Source organism: Brassica napus, chromosome A8 (assembly GCF_020379485.1).
Source record: "Brassica napus cultivar Da-Ae chromosome A8, Da-Ae, whole genome shotgun sequence".
In the NCBI taxonomy this organism is placed as follows: Eukaryota; Viridiplantae; Streptophyta; class Magnoliopsida; order Brassicales; family Brassicaceae; genus Brassica; species Brassica napus.
Window position 1 is genome coordinate 15,834,927 of NC_063441.1, and position 13,196 is coordinate 15,848,122.

The 13,196-nt window shown below is 35.3% G+C and overlaps 4 protein-coding genes across 5 annotated transcripts; 1 reads left to right on the forward strand and 3 right to left on the reverse strand.

Moving 5' to 3' along the window:
- Nucleotides 1-107: 107 nt before the first annotated feature.
- LOC125577071 lies at nt 108-2,312 on the reverse strand. The gene is made up of 5 exons (XM_048737775.1): nt 2,048-2,312; nt 1,578-1,774; nt 1,380-1,496; nt 1,234-1,290; nt 108-1,119 (listed from the first exon to the last, which is right to left on the reverse strand). The coding sequence occupies exons 2-5, from the start codon at nt 1,764-1,766 to the stop codon at nt 1,069-1,071; spliced, it is 414 nt and encodes a 137-aa protein (XP_048593732.1). The 5' UTR covers nt 1,767-1,774; nt 2,048-2,312; the 3' UTR covers nt 108-1,068.
- A 5-nt stretch (nt 2,313-2,317) lies between these two features.
- On the reverse strand, nt 2,318-3,449 carry LOC106359041 (acyl carrier protein 4, chloroplastic-like). 2 transcript variants are annotated; one of them, XM_013798802.3, is made up of 4 exons: nt 3,013-3,324; nt 2,838-2,924; nt 2,636-2,758; nt 2,318-2,528 (listed from the first exon to the last, which is right to left on the reverse strand). In XM_013798802.3, exons 1-4 carry the CDS (start codon nt 3,307-3,309, stop codon nt 2,397-2,399), a joined length of 639 nt encoding a protein of 212 aa, XP_013654256.3. In that variant the 5' UTR covers nt 3,310-3,324; the 3' UTR covers nt 2,318-2,396. The 2 variants fall into 2 exon arrangements, with proteins under 2 accessions (XP_013654256.3, XP_048593730.1); XM_048737773.1 differs by having other exon boundaries at nt 2,324-2,528; nt 3,028-3,449.
- A 172-nt stretch (nt 3,450-3,621) lies between these two features.
- On the reverse strand, nt 3,622-4,996 carry LOC106359881 (CASP-like protein 1F1). The gene is made up of 3 exons (XM_013799503.3): nt 4,659-4,996; nt 4,184-4,298; nt 3,622-4,066 (listed from the first exon to the last, which is right to left on the reverse strand). Exons 1-3 carry the CDS (start codon nt 4,832-4,834, stop codon nt 3,851-3,853), a joined length of 507 nt encoding a protein of 168 aa, XP_013654957.1. The 5' UTR covers nt 4,835-4,996; the 3' UTR covers nt 3,622-3,850.
- A 5,228-nt stretch (nt 4,997-10,224) lies between these two features.
- Nucleotides 10,225-12,175, forward strand: LOC106359880 (bidirectional sugar transporter SWEET14). The gene is made up of 6 exons (XM_013799502.3): nt 10,225-10,392; nt 10,515-10,551; nt 10,653-10,866; nt 10,963-11,124; nt 11,322-11,441; nt 11,782-12,175. Exons 1-6 carry the CDS (start codon nt 10,353-10,355, stop codon nt 12,025-12,027), a joined length of 819 nt encoding a protein of 272 aa, XP_013654956.2. The 5' UTR covers nt 10,225-10,352; the 3' UTR covers nt 12,028-12,175.
- The last annotated feature ends 1,021 nt before the right edge of the window (nt 12,176-13,196 follow it).

The window sequence follows — 13,196 nt, forward strand, 5'->3', positions numbered from 1 at the left end:
AAGGACTCTGATCCAAATTGTCTGTCCAATGGTGTTACCACTATGAAGTCCTTAGAAATTTGTATGAATTTTTTTTTTTAAGAAATTAAAAATTATGAAAGTTGCAAAACATTTAAAGCTTAAATTTATTTATTGAATGATTAAATGTAAACATACAATAATTATTCATCTTCATCATTACCAAACTTGTTCCAAATATTTTCTATCAAATCATTTTTCAATCGTTCATGTAAACGCCTATCACGAACATGAGTCCGTATAAGAAGCATATTAGCGAGATTTGGAGGCATCTCGGAAGTACTGGGTGCATCCACATTTGAACTTCTGGTCGAGGTTCCTTCTTCAAACTCAGATGTATCATACTGAGTGTATCCGTTGCGTTCATTTTCTACTATCATATTGTGAAGTATGATACATGTTCGCATAACCATCCCTATCTGCTTCTTGTCCCACAAAATAGCTGGATTTTTCACTATTGCAAATCGAGCTTGCAATACTCCAAAAGCGCGCTCCACATCTTTTCGGGTTGATTCTTGATATTTTGCAAATAACTCTGCTTTAGGACCTTGAGGGAGTGAGATAGATTGGATAAATGTTGACCATTTTGGATATATACCGTCCGTGAGGTAGTACGCCATATCATACTGGTGTCCGTTGACCATGTACTGCACCCTTGGAGCTCGACCTTGCAAAATGTCATCAAAAACAGGTGACCGATCGAGGACGTTAATATCATTTAAGGTACCTGGAGGACCGAAAAAAGCGTGCCATATCCAAAGATCTTGTGAAGCAACCGCCTCCAAGACAATTGTCGGTTTTCCTGATCCACGTGTGTACTGTCCCTTCCAAGCGGTTGGGCAATTTTTCCACTCCCAATGCATACAGTCTATGCTTCCTATCATTCCCGGAAAGCCACGTATCTCTCCAATATCCAGTAGTCGTTGAAGATCCTCTGGAGTTGGTTTTCGTAAATACTCCTCTCCAAATAAATGTATTACGCTTTCGGTGAAATTAACTAAACACGAAAGTGCTGTGCTTTCACCAAGTCGGAGATATTCGTCAGCGGCGTCAGCTGCGCTCCCATAAGCAAGCATACGATATGCTAAACTTACGTTTGAACTAGAAAGTTTTAAAGTTCAAACAAGGAAGAGATTTAGTGTTATTATCTACAACTAGAACCTTAAGTTTAATAAATGATGGTTTCTAAAACTATAACTAAGTGTAGACACTAACCTCGGAATGGGCTCTCTCAAGTTCAGTCACACGCTTAAGCAGCATCCTCACCTGCTCCTGAACATATATCACAGAAACCAATCATTATGTTCGAAAGGTTGTACTAACAACTATCAATTTCATGTTACAATTTCTATTGAACTCACCTTAAGCGACTGGCACTCTCTTAGAAGCTTCTCCTGCTCGTAGAATTTTTTTTTAAGCCTCTCAACCTCTTGTTGCATTCCCATAACCCATGGTTGCCTGAAATGCAACCCGTCATTCTGCCCAAACATAATAACCATTGTTAAACCGCTAATTCATTTCGAAAAATAATAATGTGAAGAACAGACTACACTATATACCTCGAAATCTTTGCAAATGAAATATCTTTTCCCCGGTAGGTAGTCGTACGTGTCCTCTTCATCAACGACTTCCTTCGTGATTGATCCACAAGGACAGAGTTGAGGAATACCCTGTTGCGCATCTGCAACGTAATGAAGCATGTTGTAGTAATCTTTCCGTGCTTTCATATCTCTTAATTCTTCTTCCATTTCAACACCTGCAAGAACAAAAACTACTCGATTTATAACTCAATACCCAACCCTATGACGATATATAACTCAATCTGAACCTTAATAACGACCAAAACAAGAAAAAAGGGAATCGCGAAGAAGAAAATAACAAAACCAGATGAAAATCCTAATTCGAAAAAAATCCCCAAATCGATTTGCAACCCTAAATCGATTTAAACCTCTCAATAGAACCCTAAATTATGAAATCAACATGCAACAACTCCAAATGCACAAATATTGACGTGAAATCTCCGATTTACCTTAAGCTTTCTCCTGTCGCCGTATCGCCTTCGATGTCGCGGAGAGTTTTTTTTTTGAGAAGTAGAAAGAAACTGACTCGGTTTTTTTCCCCACGCGAAAACATCCCAATCCCCCTAGCCTATCAGGTGTTGCCACATACGTAAGGATTAAGTCCTTAAACTCCTTGTTTACGGACCCTTTCTTAGCTAAAGAAAAAATTAAACTATTATAATACTCGGATTTACATAGGTCTTCGCGCTAAGTTACTCGGACGTACCCGCGTTGCGGATGGTCTAATATAGCAAAAATAAATGCTCTGAAACCAAGAAAGGACAGAAGGAAATTAAAAAAAAAAAGAGTCTAGGAAGCCTAAGCCGCAGGTTTCTTCTGAACAAGATCCTCTATCAAATCAGCTGCTTCTTGAATCGTCGTAATGTTCTGAGCATCAGTTTCCTCCACACTTATATCAAACTTTTCCTCCAAAGCCATCACTATCTCCACCTGTAACCATATATTCACATGACAATATTATTTGAATAAACTAAATAACTAACAAAATAATCGTTGATATGAAAGGAGAGAGAGAGTGAGAGAGTATAATAACATACGGTGTCTAGAGAATCAGCGCCAAGAGCAGAGAACTTTGACTCGGCAGTGAGTGCAGTGTCTGCGGACAAAGCCAATTGTTCCTTTACAATGTCACTCACTTTCTGTACCGTCTCTGGTTTTGCCTACACATATTACCATCTAACTTATTGCATTTCTCATATAGTTCACTTTTTGAGACTCAGACAAATCTTTTATACGTACTGCACAACTGATTTGAAGACGGAGCCTCTTTGAAGACTGGAAACGACCAAAGGAGATAGATTGAAAACTCGACGCTTTACGCAACACCTGATGATGATTACAGTATACAAAGCTAATTACGTTATATTTGAACATTACTAAGAAAGCAAACAAAAATGGAATACGTTGAGCATACACGTTTTAACGTCACCTGATATATTCTGGTGGTGGTGGATTGTATGGAGGGAGCTTTGAAGCTAAGAGAAGTGGTTGATAGGGAAGCCATTAAAAGGAGGGAGATTAAGGCAGTACACAGACCTAACGCAACCACCAGTACAGAAGATGAATCTTTTTGTTCTAAGGCAGAGGACACGGATACGGCTCCGTTCCCTGAGCTGAGACGCAAACAAAAGTCTTCTGTTATGTTGTGGCCGAGGTTTGTTATCGCGGATCCAGACCTATCTTCGGAACATGTTGCTATGGGGTCCCACATTTTGCAACTAGACCCAATCCCAATTAACTATTTCAAAGACCTATATTGGTTTTCGGCCGTATCTTGTTTTTTTTTTTAATAGCTAAACTTCTTATTAAACAGAAATTACAAAGTCATTATAGAAATTACAAAAGTTGTGTTTGGTCTTCTTTTCTTCATCGAGAATTCTATCTTTCACATTGTATTATAAAAACCCAATGATTTCGTCAATACTTCAGGAGAGTTGACAAATGTTCTTTTAGTAATCATTTTCTTTTTCGGCGGTATCTTGTTTAATATTTCATTTTCTAGCTATAAATGATTTATAATAAATCTTTAATCTCAATCTGTCATTTTTAGTAGTTTGTTAACTATTTCTTCTAGAATAAAAACAGATGAACACATACATGACAAGTAACAAGAGTACCTCAAAGATAAATAAACGGAATCAATATAATTTATTTTTATGCTTTTCTTCTGATAAAATCTAAGTATACAAGAAAGATTAAAAGAACTTCAACAGTACGAACAAGCAAATAGTAAAAAAATGTGAAGAAAATATTCAGGAACGACGAGCAGCGGAGGCAGTTAAGACTGTAAGAACGAACAAGAGTAGAAAAGAGACGAAGGACAAAGCGAGTGAGAGTGTAGTACGATTGCAATAATTATGGACATAACCGCAGATCGGAAGCCAACCGGCGTGTGTATTACCATACTTTCCGATATATCCCTCCGACATGGCCGCAGAGAAAGCCGATAACGCCGTCAACGTCATAAGCTGTATAACATTACATATTATTGGTTTATGTATATCGGTTTAGTGGTTTGATTAGATTAGTTGGTTTAGTATCAATTATATATATATATATATATATTTCATATAGAAAATAATTACCAAATCAAAGAAGAAGAGTGCAAAAATAAATCCTCCTCTACGGACAGCCAAACAAGCCCATGCAAGCGTAAACAACGTCACGGCGGAGATAGCTATATATGCGAACACCAAATACCTGTGTAACATATCAAACCATACTCGATGTCTTAGTTTATTGTAACAATTGGTTTTGTGTCTCCCATAATGATTCGGGTTAAATGGTTTAAGGTCCATGTTCTAGGTTTCAAGTGAGATATATGAATGAGATATGAGAAATTCAATAATGAATTTATTTTACATATTCTTCTACGTTATAGTAGATGGATATTTCGTCTATAATATTTCTCAATTTTTGCATCTTTCTACCAGCATCCGTGTATTAATTTCCAAACGTGTGATTTGGTGCAATTTCATGCGGATTGATGATTTATCATTCCATCATCTTCACTAATTAGATCAGTAAGTGCACCTTGATAAAATGAGCAAAAGAGAGTACCTAAAGGCCGAGGAGTCGCTGTATTTAGCCTCAAATGCAATACCATAAACAGAGGCAACTTCACGGTTAGTGATCATGAGCCCCATGGAGGCCAGTGCAGCGCCAAGGGTTAACACTCTCATCGACACTTGAACCTTAAGATTCATTAATGTTCTTTTCCCAACACTGTCTCCCATTATTACTCAGATTCAAACTTTACTTTCCTTGTTAATTGCTGAAAAGGGGACAAATTATACAAATAAGACAAAGATATGGTTGTTGTTGTTGTTGTTTGTTTGGTGTGGTGTAAGATCCCAATACTCCAAGAAGACAAGAGAAAGATAAGAGAAATGGTCTGAAAAATAAGAGATAGAGGAAGGGAATTTATAGCAAATTAGCATGTGGATAGGATCACAAAAAAATATATTTGAGGACGTTGGATGATCGAATCCTCTGCCTAAACAGATGGCCACTTTCAGTTTGAATACATCAATTTTGGTCACAAAACTTTGTATATTCACGTGATTGTTTTTCTAGAAAAGAGTTCCACGTGTTTTTTATAGTATTTGGTCTTTAGAAAAGAATTGGGATATATAATGAACGTTATTTCTATTAATAACAACGAAGATCACAAATTCTCCTAAATGAACTTAAACAAAATTATCTTATTTTGGCAAACGTATAGTCTCTAGGCTGGCAAAAAAAAATTGTTATCATTTACAAAGCAGCTAGTTCGTTCCTTAACATGCTTACACAAAACATACATTTTTCCGTAAAGAATAAAATAAATCTATGATGGTCAGACGTTATCACGTTGAATTTTACTCATCCGTTTTTTTATGTAAAGTTTTAATTATTATTTTACATAGTAAGTTTTCGGAAAAGAAACAAACTCAACTTTCTGGAAACAAAGTTGATACCTAGGGGACTTATCAGAAATGGTAAGAGCGTATCAAAGTCATGTAGTGATACATTCCAACCTTATTAGTTTTTTTTTTTTTTACCAAAATGTGAATTTTATATATATAATGAGACGAGTTTGTAATGCTACAAAAGTTTTAGAGCTAAATTAGGTAAGCCTTGACAAAAAAATAAACAAGGTTAAACTAACATCTAATGAGGTCCCAAGAGGTTACTCATAACGTATCCAATTAGTTTTCTTGTACGTTTTCTTGTACGACGCAATTACAATAGCGAATACAAATGGTCCAAGGTCGCGTGATTCATTATGAAGTTCGATACTGTTCTGCAGCACCAATTCTTGTTTCATAGCACGCTACATGTCGTAATGGATTGTTGTATAGCTATTAAGTCACTCACTAAAGTAAAGTTCTATTCGTCGAGCTGTATTTTAATGGTAATTAATATAGGGCAAAGTCTATCTCATCTTGTTCTTCAATTTTGTAAGAGCAGACATAAAAAAAAAAAAAAAAAAACGCTCCCGGGCCCATTTATCGAGACAACCCTAGAAGAAAATTTTGTTGCTCCATCAAAAATTATCATGGATGAGGGTACAATACTCTCAGCAAGTGATCCTTTAAAAATGACTCCTCTTTCAACCGAGTCAATCCAAGATGTTAGTAACATGGAAAGTGATTTTCATATTACTAAACAAATTCTTCAGAAAAAATTGTGTCTTCCACAAAGGAATCTGATAAGTGAGATTTCGAGTAAGTCTTTACATAATCTTCTTCTGTCCAAAGAAATGATTCATCGAAATAATGAGTCATCGTTGATATCGACACATCTGAGATCGCCAAATGTTCGTGAGGTCCTCTATTCAATCATTTTCCTTCTTCTTGTTGCTGGATATATCGTTCGTACACATCTTCTCTTTGTTTCCCGAGCCTATAGTGAGTTACAGACATAGTTCTTTTGGATGAAGTTGGAAGCATGACAAGAGGGGGTCGGTTGATCAAACCGACACAAAAGTACCAAGATATGGGATGGATGACAGTTCGTGGAAAAGGAAAACGAGGCTGTAGAGGTCGAGGTTCCTATCAAGCGCACTAATATTAGTTTGGTTAGGCTAAGAGTTGTACTAAGTTTTCAAACTTTTATAGCTCTTTTTTATGTCTACTTCATGTATCACACTTTCTCAAACTATGTGATCTAACAAATCACATTTGTACTTTGTTTTAAATTTCAATGAAAGCTTTTTTTACAAAAAAAAAATTTTTGTAAGAGCATCCTTATAGCTAAGAGTAGCATTATCCCTAAAACTCACATTGTGGTTTCTTAATTTTTCTTTTGTCTAATTAATTTTATTTTAAAGCATACTAATCGTGGATTGCCACGTGTATCGGTGGGGCCCGTAAACAGTGCAAAGAACCAACAACAATTGATCCTTATCTGAAGCCTTTTGGGACCGGTTTTTATGTTTTTTGTGGGATCCAAAGGCTAAAAACTCCTTTAATATCATGTGTTATTGATGCTCTAAGTATCTTATGTAGAATATCTGATTAGTAAATAATAGTAATTTCAGTATAAGCAAATTACATAACTAAAACTATAGCACTGAATCAGTAATAAAACAACATGTGGCAAAAAGTATCTAGAAGAGTCATCAACCGTGGAAAGAGATTTACCTTGATTTCTTAAAAATAAAAGAAAATATTTAAAAAAAAGAAAAATTATCACAAGATGACATGTGTAATCTGAAATTTGTTTATCCAGTTATAGTAAGACAGGTGTAGAAATTGTCTCTTTACAAATGGGCTTCAGCTCTTCTGCGAGGGATGACCCCCTCTCTCTTTCTTATTTTTTGTAATTTTTTATTTTTATATTCATGAGAGATGAATTGAGAACTCTTTTTTTGTCTACTGGAATTTATTAATGGAACTAAGTCCAAACTAGGGAGAAGTCCAATACAAGAAAGACAAAAGGCCTAAAACACGGGCTAAACTTTACAAAGCATTCTTAGGCCGTCAGCCCAAAGAAGCAAAACCGTCGAAAAGAAACCCGACAACCAGCACCACGTGTTCGAACGCCCGGCGCTCAATGGACACGCGTCAGACTGAGAGTCAGCTTGCTTCTCCCGGAGGCAGAGAGGAGATACGACGGGATCTCCGCCGATGGCGGAGACAGGTTGATGAAGAAAGCTCACGCAGAGCAATCTTCCCAAATATCCAAGCCGCACACCGGATCAACGCTTCAAGGATAAATCAATCATCTACGATCCACCCAACAAACTTCGATCTTCCTGCTTTTAAAAAAAAACAGTCACCTTTAAAGATAAGTATGAGCCCGAAGATGAATCGGCCTTAAAAAGGAATAGGATCAATCAGAGATGTGGGAAGAGAGACGGTTGAGCAAGTATCAAACGGAATCAACGATAACCGGAAAGATCCGGTGAAAAGCCGCCGTCGCCATCGAAGAGAGCGCGGCGCGGAAACAGAAGCCGAACAGCTCCGTCGAGAAGATCGCGAGCCGCCAGAGACAAAAGCCGGATATACTCGTCGAATTGACCGAGATATACCGAAGTCAACAGTCACCGAAAAAGAACGGTGACATACAAGCTTTATCTCATCTTCTTCTTCGTGAAGGATTTTGAGGAGAGAACGAAGAAGAGAGAGAGAAAGCTTCCTGCACAGATGAGTTGAGAACTCCCCACTGTTGATGGCCTATAAAAACTTTATTATATGAGAAACAATTTCTATTATCTTTCATACTTTTTCTATTTTTTCTTTATTTAAATTATCTAGACACTCTAAAAGATTCTGCCGTTGGTGCTGCTCTCAGTTTTACAAACCTTTCTCATTTTATGTGAAACTCACATCCTTCGCAAAAAAAGTTCTAATAAGTTTTTATATATCCTTCATTTTATCATTTACATAATGCACCAACATTCGTAAGATTGTATAATATACTGTAAGTGTGTTATTTTAATCTGAGATGTCTGAAGAAGTATTCCGATTCTGATGTACTGCTTATGTATGGGACATTGAAGCAGATGCTCTTCTCCTATACGCTACTCAATTTTTCTGACATATTTTAGACTCTCAGTTAATTATATTTGAATTCGAATATACGATACAAAAAGAGTGAAAAAGTAAGGACGAGGAGTAATGGCTGGGAAAGAATGTTAACCATCTAATTAGGAATCTGCATGGTTGGATGGAACCACTCCCTTTGACCGTAGAAGAACCACAGATACTTCATAAAGTAAAAAATTTCATTGCTAATTATATACTTATTTTAATGCATATATTATTTAATGAGTCAATTAGTCTTTGAAGCTAGTGAGACCAAAAACGAAAGGTGGAAATAATAATCAAGATTCACAAGTCAATGCTTTTGATACGCTTTTTGTTTCAACCATACGTTTTCTGTTTGCCATTTGATAGGTTATTTGTTGTTTACTGTATAATTACTTTTCACAAAGTAACAAATACATTAAGTGATGAATTGATACTACGTACAAGCTTATAAAATGAATACTACACTTTGCCACAAAACGAAGATGATTGCATCCACTGATTTATATCAAATAATTCCAGTAATATCAGCTTAAGAAATTAAATTTTTGATCTGATGTTTTTTTTTTTTTTGCTAAAAATTTGATGATATTTTATGATAGAACAAAATAGATTATCTAATAATAAACTGAAGATTGTTGTTGGATACGACAATACTTGCATAGATGATTAGATTAACATGGAATCAACCAAGTGGAACATCAAGAAGCATGCTGATGAATCTTACCTATACGGTTTACCAAAAGTACAAATTACCATCATCAAGAAGCATTCTGATGAATCTTACCTATACGCACCACTCTTTGTTTTATACATTTAATTTTAGCTTCTTCTCTCGTCGGTTTACACGGAACACATAGCATTATTATTTGTTGTTATGAGAGCTAATAAACTAAAATTAGGTACGGACCTAATTTTGGCTGCCAAATGATGAAGTTCTCAGATACAACATAAAATATGTCACACGTGGCGGAGACCTAAACTTCAGCTTTCACTTGTACGACGTCCGAAATGAGCCAACATGGGTTGTACCTCAATGGAACTTCAGAATGTAACATAGGAGTTGATTAGCTAGTTCGAGTCCTGGTGGAATAGTAATTTACAAACGTATACGTTATACGTATGGGTATTGAAATAAAGATCTAATTTAATTAGCTAGTTCAAGTCCTGGTAGAATACTGAAAATTAGGTGATGTATACAAATATAGTGATGACTGATGAAAAATAACCACCAAGTGTATTTATGGAAAACTCATAGCCGATCAATGGTTTATTTTATTGGTCAGGCCAAAAGAACAAATTACCACCAATAAGTATAGCTCAATTATTTTATTTGGTTTAAAAGAAAGAAAGCTCACTTAAATGACTACTATAATAATAATAGTTAACCATGGTTCGGCATAAAAGTTTGACATAAATATAATACACGCCAAAGAGTGCATACCACATAAAATGATCGAATCATTTTCATTTTTGAAAACTTTAGAAATATACCATAAAAAATGCGATGTTCTTCTCTCTCGTATACAGAACGACGACGTCGCAAACATATTAATATTGTACCCTTGCACATAACCGTCTCTATATATAGTGTGTACCATTGGCCTTGCAGTTAAATTCATATCGAAGAAAACTCAATTAGAGCTGTCAAGGGTTAAAGATCTCCTCTTGTTTCCTTACTCATTTATTCGATAGTCTCATTCAACTCGAGAGATCATTAATTCACAAAACGATCAAAATGGCTCTAAACGTATTGGCATTTACATTTGGAATCATGGGTAAGTATATAATAAGCTTTCATCAACAAACATCAAACTTATCATATACAATATATACATGTTAATATACGTACATGTCCATTTTCACTCATGTTATCAATGCTATATGCATTTTTTTGTAGGCAACATCATATCGTTCATCGTGTTCTTAGCACCAGTGTAAGCAACATCGATCTCAAACTCACTCTTTCTTTTTCGTTTCCTTTGTATCGACTCCCTAAAAATATATATTTTGGATCTTATTTTTCATGTACATGCAGGCCAACTTTTGTTAGGATCTGCAAGAAAAAATCGACAGAAGGCTTTCAATCACTTCCCTATGTGTCAGCGCTCTTTAGTGCGATGCTATGGATTTACTACGCTATGCAAAAAGATGGATCAGGCTTCCTCCTGATTACCATAAACTCTGTGGGATGTTTTATCGAAACCATCTACATTGTCCTCTTCATAACATATGCCAACAAGAAAGCAAGAGTACGAGCGTGTGAACCATATCATTCTATTTGGTTATATTTAAAATGCACTTATATAAAAATTGGTTAGCTGATGATATATATAAACAACCTGTAGATATCAACTTTGAAGGTTCTTGGGCTCTTGAATTTCTTGGGGTTTGCCGCTATTATTCTTGTCTGTGAGCTATTGACCAAAGGATCAAACCGTGAGAAAGTCCTTGGAGGGATTTGCGTCGGATTTTCCGTTTGCGTCTTCGCAGCTCCTTTGAGCATCATGGTAATGTGCTCGCTCCACTACATACACATATATGTTTGCAAGGAGGCATGCTAGTGCCTAGCAAGAATATAATAGACTTCATAAAGAAACTAGTTAATAGCTCAAAATTTTTGTCTTTTTTTTTTCTGGTATTAGAATATTTTTATGTTTACGTATATTATATAGTTTAACATGTGAAAAGTATAAAATTGATGCAGAGAGTGGTGATACGAACAAAGAGTGTGGAGTTTATGCCCTTCTCTCTATCATTGTTTCTTACCCTCAGTGCCATTACATGGCTCTTCTACGGTCTTGCTATTAAAGACTTCTACGTTGCGGTGAGTCTTTTTCTTATGATATTAAATCTTTTATAAGCATATAATAATGGAGCGCAACGTAGTATCATGTATATATATATATATATATATATATATATATATATATATATATATATATATATATATATATATGATTATGGGTGGTTCATGTTTAAGGGAAAAGAGATTCCATCACCTTTTGCTTTATGATTACAATCATATATTATATGATTGCGTCAGGGAGACCTCGAGTACAATTATATACATATTTTTCCTTTATCTGTCGGAGACTAATGGGATGTGTACTGTTCCCAACAAATGATTAATGGGGTTAGTGATGTGATTGTATTTTTGATTGAAGCTTCCAAATATAATGGGTGCGTTTCTCGGAGCAGTTCAAATGATTCTTTACATCATATACAAGTACTACAAAGCTCCAAAAACTGACGACACAGAGAAACCCAAAACGGTGTCGGGTCACTCAATCGATATGGTCAAGCTTGCATCAACTCCAGCTTCCGGTGATTTGAAGGCTCCTCCTCAAACTCATGGTGGTGATTTAGAGGGTCAGATTGAAAAGGAAATGGCAAACCAAATCCAAACCTAAGTAGTTTTTGTGTTAGTGATTTTATCGGTCTTGTACTGTTGAGTCGTGTTTCACTAGCTTGTATTTGGCGCCTTGTCTTTTTCCTCACCATATTATTTCGAAATTGTATTATCCAATTCAAAAAGTATGTTTTAGTTCTTTTAAAATACTTCTGATATTCTCTACTCACAAATACTTGAATCCTTCTAGTGACAAATGAAAAAAGGGAAAATTAAATTCTAAGTAATTTAAGTACTATTTTTTCTTTTGAACTCTAGTAATTTAAGTACTCGATCATTCGCAAGTGAAGTTTTTGAAAAAAAAAAAATTCTCTACTCACAAAATATGGGCACATTAACCTCGACATGTGGACTACCCTTAAATTCATGCACATAGATTTTATTAGCCAAAAATAAAAGGAAGTTATCGAATAAGAAAAGATTTTCGTTACAGCCCAATCACTATTTAACAGCCCAAACCACATACTTATTCAGTGTACTGGTTTTCCTAGAAGAGTATCTACTGTCTCAATCGTTACAAACCTTGTGCAAAGGAGCCCAGATTTGACATAAGTTGGTGTTACATGTTTTGATGTTTTCAAAATTTTCCAATGCATCTGAAATTTCAGAATATTTTAATAGATTTTGAGAGAAGAAGCAGACAGAATAAGAAGAATGACTTAATCCAATAACACCACCTCTAATGTTGGTTTAGTTGTGGTAAAAATAAAATGAAGGGAATACACTAAAATCCATCATAAGTAAAATCTAATAAACTACAACCAGTTTTGAATAACTAGTGATTTTATTGTATTTCGAAGTTCGAAGATGAAATCAGATGTGACAAGGGGGTGTCGTCGTTTCCTAAACGTTGCTCTCGAAGTGTCAAGATAAATGATAAATGCCAATGGAGAGAAGAAGCAGACAGAATAATAGGAAGAAAAATGACTTTTCTTAATCCAACGTTATCATTGTCCTATCCTCTCTCTCTTTCCATTTCTCATTTATTTTCTCTAGAAAACTAAGTTAATTCGTAACACTCCTACATAATAAAAAAAATGGCATGTCGACCAAAAAAAGATCTAAGACCATTTCTAATAATATACAGTAACTTGTTTTCTATATTTCACAATAATCAGAGTAAAAAATAACATTACTCCATATTCCACTTTATTATAAAGTAATTCTATT

Bases quoted from the DNA above. Each gene is read 5' to 3' on its own strand.
- LOC125577071 (XM_048737775.1), bottom strand. From the start codon at position 1,766: ATGGAAGAAGAATTAAGAGATATGAAAGCACGGAAAGATTACTACAAC. The intron at 1,497-1,577 runs GTATATAGTGTA...ATGTTTGGGCAG, and splicing joins TCATTTGCAAAGATTTCGAG to AATGACGGGTTGCATTTCAG. The intron at 1,291-1,379 runs GTGAGTTCAATA...ATATATGTTCAG, and splicing joins GAGAGTGCCAGTCGCTTAAG to GAGCAGGTGAGGATGCTGCT.
- LOC106359041 (XM_013798802.3), bottom strand. From the start codon at position 3,309: ATGTGGGACCCCATAGCAACATGTTCCGAAGATAGGTCTGGATCCGCG. The intron at 2,925-3,012 runs GTATGCTCAACG...AATCATCATCAG, and splicing joins ATCAGGTGACGTTAAAACGT to GTGTTGCGTAAAGCGTCGAG. The intron at 2,759-2,837 runs GTACGTATAAAA...TAATATGTGTAG, and splicing joins GTCTTCAAATCAGTTGTGCA to GCAAAACCAGAGACGGTACA.
- LOC106359881 (XM_013799503.3), bottom strand. From the start codon at position 4,834: ATGGGAGACAGTGTTGGGAAAAGAACATTAATGAATCTTAAGGTTCAA. The intron at 4,299-4,658 runs GTACTCTCTTTT...TATGTTACACAG, and splicing joins AGCGACTCCTCGGCCTTTAG to GTATTTGGTGTTCGCATATA. The intron at 4,067-4,183 runs GTAATTATTTTC...AATGTTATACAG, and splicing joins CACTCTTCTTCTTTGATTTG to CTTATGACGTTGACGGCGTT.
- LOC106359880 (XM_013799502.3), top strand. From the start codon at position 10,353: ATGGCTCTAAACGTATTGGCATTTACATTTGGAATCATGG. The intron at 10,552-10,652 runs GTAAGCAACATC...ATGTACATGCAG, and splicing joins ATCGTGTTCTTAGCACCAGT to GCCAACTTTTGTTAGGATCT. The intron at 11,125-11,321 runs GTAATGTGCTCG...AAATTGATGCAG, and splicing joins CAGCTCCTTTGAGCATCATG to AGAGTGGTGATACGAACAAA.